General features: G+C 37.4%; 1 protein-coding gene across 1 annotated transcript in view; it reads left to right on the top strand.

The window, feature by feature from the left end:
- The window catches only part of LOC107702246 (ELAV-like protein 2), a 49,821-nt gene that overhangs the window by 25,104 nt on the left and 17,069 nt on the right, over positions 1-7,648 (top strand). The window contains exon 2 of the mRNA XM_016504499.1: positions 4,014-4,103. Coding sequence (XP_016359985.1) covers positions 4,032-4,103 — 72 coding nt within the window. The 5' untranslated portion in view covers positions 4,014-4,031. The remainder of the gene's footprint in view (positions 1-4,013; positions 4,104-7,648) is intronic.

Genomic DNA, 7,648 nt, shown 5'->3' with positions numbered 1-7,648 from the left:
CGAACAATAAAGAATCAAAACACTTTCAAACAATATCTAGGGCATGTTGTAGTCCAGATTAAAATGTAAAAAAGGTTTGAAAATAAATAGCCTATTAAGTCTAAATATTTAAGTATTTGGCACTGTGATGAACATCATAGCAAATACACAAATCTGAATGGCTGTTTAAATAATTTAAACACGATTCAGAAACAGAAAGTAGAGCAGCTGCTTTGTTTACAGGGTTTCCGGAGTAACAGCTGCATTTAAATGAATAATTATTATTATTATTATTATTATTATTTCTGCAGTTTAGCGCCATCTGCTGTCAGAGAGTGAAAGTGCGCTTTCATCCAGAGCGTCTCTCACATGTTCCGCCATGTGCTTCTCGTCCGCGCTTGTTTACATCAGAGTGCGCACGCGTCTTTCACGCAGCATACTGCGGTGTTGTGCATTTTGACCAGTTGATGGGAAAAGTATTCTTAAAATGCATTCAAAATTCTGAATAATTTCTAATATATAATTATTCACGGTATTTAGAAGTGCCCACGATAACAATATCGTGCATACTCATTACCGTGGTATATCGCATTACCGAATACCGGCACAAGTCTAATTATAAATGTCTTTATCACTTTTGATCAATTTAAAGCATCCTTGCTAAATAAAAGTATTAATTCCTATAATCCCCCCCCCAAAAAAAAAAACAAGCTCCAAGCTTTTGAATGGAATAGTGTGTAATGTTACGAAAGCTTTTTTTTTTTTTTCAGATAAATGCTGATCTTTGTATTCTTCTATTCATCAAAGAATCCTGAAAAAAAACGTACTCAACTGTTTTAAATATTGATAGTCAGCAAATCAGCATATTAGAATGATTTCTATAGGATCATGTGACACTGAAGACTGGAGTAATGATGCTGAAAATACAGCTTTGATCACAGAAATAAATTACATTTTTGAAATATTTTCAAATGGAAAGCAGTTCTTTTAAATAGTAAATATAGTAAATAGTAAAAATATTTAATTGGATCAAACAAATGCAGGTTTGGTGAGCAGAAGAGAATTCTTTAAAAAACAAAAAACCTTACTGTTCAAAAACTTTTGACTGGTAGTGTAAGTATAAGAAATTTATTCATCAAAGTGTAGACCGCTTCACTGATTATAACAGGAGTGTTTTTAAAGTGCATATACTTGCGCTAGACTGAAGTCAGTGTTTGGTAATGAAAATGTTCTTTGCTCGTATTCTGTAGCTGCTTTTTGAATAACTGGGGAAATGTAAGCCTTATGATTAGGGGTGTGCGATATATATCGTCTGCGCTTTTGTGTTCTTCTGTGCCACCTCTACAAATTAATTTTGTTAATACTGATTTAATTTGATTGGTAACTTATATTGCTTATTCTACTTGTTCTTATTCTGTCGTTTTAATTACAATTTTTAAAAAGCTTATAAAATATAATTTTTTTTTTAAGAATTTGACAAAAGATGACATACTTTTAATAAAGTTAGAGGAGTCAAATATCACCTCGTAATGGGAAGGCTACTTTTTGATAACATTTTGGATAATTGTTTAGAAGGTGCTCCTAAAATTTTGAACGTGCTCCTAAATTTTTTAAGTTAGGAGCACAAGTGCTCCTAAAAAGAAAAGTAAGCGTAGAGCCCTGAACCAAGTAAATGAATAAATTAGAACAATAATATCATGAATCAGCTATCTCACAGGCTAACAACAGGCGATATGACAATTGAGCATATCGCCCAACACCAGTCCCACTTCCCATTTGTGGGAAATTTGGTGACCAGATCAGCAAGACAGAATACAAAGCCGACATAAAGTAGGCCGAGGCTTTTTAGGTCAGGTAAAAGCTGCAATCTGACCCAGTTAGTTTGCTGGCTTTTGATAGGTGCAATACTTTTTGTTTTCTGCCAACTGGCAACCCGGGGTGTTGAAATATTATTGGTTAAACTGGCAGTGGGTGGAGTCACACAGACCAAAACAAAAACTGACATTCCGAGACGGAACACACATTTCAAAGTAGAGTAACTGATTGTAGCCTTGTTTTGTGTGATCTTACCGTGCTTCCTAAATATCTGCAAACGTATGGTATTTTTATGCTTTAGTACAGTCAAAAAAATACATACAGCACCTTTTAAAGGGGTCATCGGATGCAAAATTCACTTTTACATGTTGTTTGAACATAAATGTGTTCTTATTTACTGGCTGTCACTTGTCTTTAATAATGTTTAAACTTTATATTTGTTTATTTTTGGCTAGTGATGTTTGCTGTGGTATCAAAATTTAAATAGAGAATTGTAAAATGTAATTGGTATCTAAAATATTGGTGTCATATAAGCTTATTTACCACGTATGCACTGCAAAGGGAGTAATGTGAACCTGGCATTATGTGTGTGCGCTGCGAGTGTGCATGAGCGCACGATCTCCAGGAGAGCACGCAACCGCTGAATGGTTAAACACTGGCAAGAATTAAAAAGTAATGCAATTTATAAACTTTAGTGACAATGTGACACTGCCTCGATTGTGCAAGTGACAATTCCTGTGTCAATTGTGCAGCGTGCAGCTCACTTATAGACTAGACGCGATGTGGTGATTTGAAGCCATTTGCATATTTTGAGAGAGTACCTCACCTTCAGCATTATAATTATTTCACCAGCGCCGGGCAGTGACTGAGATGGTGCCGCTGCATGTCGTGCCAAACCGCTCACAGCAGTGTCATCAGCTTGAGATCGTTTTTTTGAAATCGGCCTTTTTAGAGACCGCCGATCAATCATCCCAACGTGATTATCGGCCGATAGTGATCGGTAGCCGATCAATCGGATCACCCCTATCCATGACATGTACTATGTGTACATGTACATCGCGCAACAATACTACAGCGAGAATCAAAGTTACGCCGCCTTTCTTTGCGTGAACATTTGGGCGGCGTTATGCAAATCTTCCCACACAGTGACGTAGACGTGGGGGCGTGTTAGAACGAGCCGTTTTAGGAGGGCGTGTACCAGTCGTAACTTTTATAAAGAATATCTCTTTGGGTTTGAGACTTTAGTCTTTGCAACTTTAGGGATCTTATCTATTCACGAACAGCTTGTAACACTCCAAAGAGAAAGGAAAACTTGAAATCGCATCACATGACCTCTTTAATCCCAATAAATAATATCCGCTTTCTCAAATCAAGCCGTTCTCAGATTCTTGGCCGTGACGTCACACAGACCCAGGCCCCTCCCACGATTGTTGATTGACACTAGCTTTTTACCTTAGACCCGCCTTGAGTGAGCTGTCATCAGGCTGCCATTGTTTCACCGCCGGATCAGATGTAGACAAGAATGACTCCTAAGCGATTGAGGTGTTCTGTTGTTGGATGTAATAATGAACATAGCAGTCGTCATTTACTCCCGACATCTGAGCCGCTGAAGAAGCAGTGGATTACCTTTGTTTTTGAAGGGAATGCGCCCCGATCTGCCTAAATGCGTCTATGTTCGCGCAAATCATTCGTGATCCAGCTTCACCTACAGAAGAAGTCAGTATAAGGGGTTTTTATGAATCTTTCCTAATAATGTGCTGGTTAGCAAGTTATGCAGCTAAATGCAGCTAAAATGTACAGTCTCTCAGAGAACAGCTCGTCACCCCACGAAAGAGAGGGGTGGGGTCAGCAGAGCTCATTATCATTTAAAGAGACATGCACTGAAATGGGTTGCTGTGTGCAGAGCTGTTTTTGGCAAGGTAAAAAGGGTGTTGTTTTACACTACCATTGAGAAATTTTAACCAAAGTATGTTATAGACTTTTCATTAAGACCCTAAAGAATCATATCAACTGGTGGAAAATGGGCATCCAATGACCTCTTTATTATTACTAAACATTTTTGTGCTAAAACATTGCAGGTATGTAGAGGATTGAGTGAGCTGCCTGCCTCACCATTAGTCATGAGTGTGTGTGAGTCGCAGTGTTTCCCTAAGTAGGGAGCTGATGGTGGAGCAGTGTGCGTGTGTAAGTGACTGACTCTAATGTGCTCTTGTTTGCAGACATCCTCTCCAGCCGTCATGGCAGTCAGGCTGTGTGATGTGGCTTCTCTTCTGAGAAGTGGCTCGTGGGCAGCCGAGCCGTGGACTGGGGTTTGTGGGACTTTTTCTTTCATCACTTTCATTCCAGTGTTACCGTGTCACACATCCTAGAGCTGTGCTGATTTTGGGTATGGTTGGACAACTGCGTAGAATTTGATCAACTGTCAGCTGAGCAAATATCAGGCCAAAAGTGCTGTCACAACCAAAGCAGCCGTCAGAATAAGTGTTCAGATGAGTCATTTGTGTTTGTAGGGTGAAGTGTGTGATTAATTTTAGGCTGTGATGCTGATCTGAGAGTAGCATGAGTGAAAAATTTTTTTTTTTCCCCTTTCCCGTTTGATTGTGTTTTCTGGCATTTTCCACAAATAGGGTACTATATATCAGGGGTTTTCAAACTTTTTGGAGTGATCCCCATTGTATGGGTATATGGGTATATTTAACCATATTTTCCAGAAAATAAGTAGCACCAGGTCAGGAAAAAACACACACAACATCAGCATGTGAGTCGCATTTTATTACATTCAGAAATAATGTATATACTGAAAATAAAATGAAATGTTAAAGGGCACCTATTATGCCCCTTTTTACAAGATTTAATATTGGTCTTGGGTGTCCCCAGAATGTGTCTGTGACGTTTCAGCTCAAAATACCCCACAGATAATTTATTATAACAGCTGGAAAATGTCATTTTTGGGGTGTGTCTAAAAAAGAGCTGTTTTGGAGTGTATCACTTTAAATGCAAATGAGCTGAAGAAAAGCTGAAGCTCAGACAGAATCATCATTTCTATTCATTTTCCACTGATTTACTGATGAGCATTAGCAGACGCTGTCTGCCTTCTCTCGCTGTTCTGAGTCAGAGAAAATAACATTTCAGCAACATTACACGGCTAAAACACACATTAGAGGCAATTCGGTCGGTGCCTAAAAAGTATCGAACTCGATACCCAGCCCTAATTGGTAGTGGGATTTATTGTAATGCTTTTTTCCTCAGTTGGTTAGAACAAATGTAGTAGACTTGTTACTTGTTCAGATGACAATCGGGGCTCAATAGTTCGGCCATTTCAGTCGTATTTGTGACTGAAAACTACTACATGCGGCTATGGAAAAAAAATATTTAGGAGCACCAGTGCGGCTGACCCGATTAGCATATTTGTGTTTTCGCCCAGGTGAGCTTCAAAGATTTCTACTTGCGTGTTTTTGCAGCGTTGCGTTAGGGTTGTGCAATTAATCGAAAAACAATTTCGATTTTGGCCTCCAACTCTGCCTCTAACGATTATGAAAATACAATAATCGAGATAAAATGATTATTGCGCCCCATTCTGCCCCCTTTTCCAGCGCTGCGCTTTCGTTCCTCCATAAAAGCCCAATTTCACGTGCAAATCAGTAAAATCATGTAACGTGACTTTTGCAAAATGGGACGTGCTTGATTTATATAAGTATATTTATTCATGTTTTTGAAAGCATGAAAGAGAACTTGCACTGCTCCTCAGGAAGATATATGCGCTTAGAGACGGAACAGAACACGGACTGTGAAGTCATCTTTTAGCTCAAGGTGCGCGCCTAAACGGTCAAATACACGCAAAAATGTGTCAAAATGCGGCGCGTCGGTCATGTAATAAATGAACGTAAAGAGTTGAGAATGAAAATACGCGTGTAACAGTAAATTGGATCCTTGCAGCTCTTAAAGTGACAGCGGGCTGTTTTCCTGCTGCGACTTTGTTCTTAATATTAATCAAACAACAAAAGACAAATTCAAAATCACACACTGCTCTTGAGTGAGGGACTTTTGTAGCTTTAATAGGAAACAAAGAAAGTTTAATTCTTACAGTGAAGACTATGCTGTTTTATTTTACATTTGATTATTAATTTCTGTAGTAGGCTGTAAACTGCTTGAGACTTGCATAAAAAAAACATTAAAACACAGTTTGTTTCATTTGTATCTTTTTATTCTATTGTATTTGCCCTTTGCTTTTTTATTACTGACAGTTTAATTATTTTCAAGAATTTTTAGGACTTTTTGTTTGTTTGTTTGAAATTCCGCTGGTCTCTACAATGTAGATATCATAGCAACCTTATTTACAGGAAATATATATTTGATATGTATCACTATCTTTAAATAAATCACTCATATAAAGTTTTGGTCATATGGCCCCCTCATAATCGTGTTAAATAATCATGATTACAATATTGGCCAAAATAATCGCGATTATGATTTTTGCCATAATCGAGCAGCCCTAGTAATGCATCGCAGACATATCTGTTGATTCCTTGAATGCACTGTTAATCAGAATCCACTCACTGCTCAAAATACTAGTTTTGTTCAGTGTTGAGTTCTGCAAGCGCACGAATCCTCTTGTTATAACAAACAAACTGTAGACAGGGTGTAAATAAGAGATTCGTTGAGCAGTGTAGAGAGCTTAATTGATTATAATGGAACTTTGCGAGATCGCGATGAACTTGAAGTGAGTGACAGCTTTTAAAGATTATTAAAAATTAAGGGAATGCAAATGTGATATTGAATTAATACAACAGTTCAATAAACAAGTTAATATTGAGTAACTTACATTGAATGACTTTAACAATATTGTCTGATTATGCTCTATTTCTTCAACAAAAATAGTTTCAAACAAAGTCACAGCCGAGCAAACACAGTGGCGTTTCATTTATGAATGAACGTGCAATTTTAAACAAATCTAGTGTCAGTGGTTCAATTATCCATTCATAAAGACATTCACTTGCTTCATTCCTGAATGAATCAGACATTCAAACGAATCAATTGAATCAATGATTCAGTGATTAAAATCAGTGACTTGCCACCACCTGCCGGTAGTTTTACTTTTATTTTTAAAGCATCATTTCAGTTATTTCAATCATTTCAATCAAACAATATTTCTGTATTCAAAATGTTGTATTTAAAACATTAATCTCACAACATTATGAATTTAAAACATCCATGCCATCTATGAGCCTCTGTAAATGTCTGAAAATTTACCTACATGCCACTTTTGTGTTCTTCTGTGCCACTTTTGTAGTGGAAACTAATTTGACAATATCCGGTGAAATTTGTTATTTGGGTCTTCAAAGACGTAGAATCTGTAATTCCGAAGTACAGTATCCACACCAGTGCGGTGATCATTAGATTAAACTGCGTTGAGGAGCTGTGCCGGTGCACAACCCACGTAAAGAAGATAATTCCGCTCATAACTGCAATTGCAGGTTTCAAACAGAGATGGCGACAAAGAGGCAAAACTTACGGGCTGCAGCTTTAAACCTAAACTGAAACTGAATCTCGTGGTAAGCTTGCATGTAGGGCTGCACAATTAATCGAATTTCTAATCGCAATTACAATTATGGATGCCGCAATTACGTAATCGTTCAAAGCGGAAATTAATCGTTCAAAGTCCTCTTATGTTATTCTGTGTGCTTAAGATGCTTTTTTTTTTCTTTCTACATGTTATCTTAAGGGTTTTTCCACTGTTTTAATTCTAGTTTTAATATAACATTATAAAATTTGAGGCTTAATGCTATAGAAAAGTTAGTGTTAGAGTGTTTTCAGCTTATTTTATTAATTATATAGTAGTTTGAGAGTGTAGGGA

The sequence above is a fragment of the Sinocyclocheilus anshuiensis genome, unplaced genomic scaffold (assembly GCF_001515605.1).
Source record: "Sinocyclocheilus anshuiensis isolate Anshui unplaced genomic scaffold, SAMN03320099.WGS_v1.1 scaffold666, whole genome shotgun sequence".
NCBI lineage: Eukaryota > Metazoa > Chordata > Actinopteri > Cypriniformes > Cyprinidae > Sinocyclocheilus > Sinocyclocheilus anshuiensis.
The sequence above is the reverse complement of the archived record's forward strand: the minus strand, read 5'-3'. Positions and strand labels throughout refer to the sequence as shown.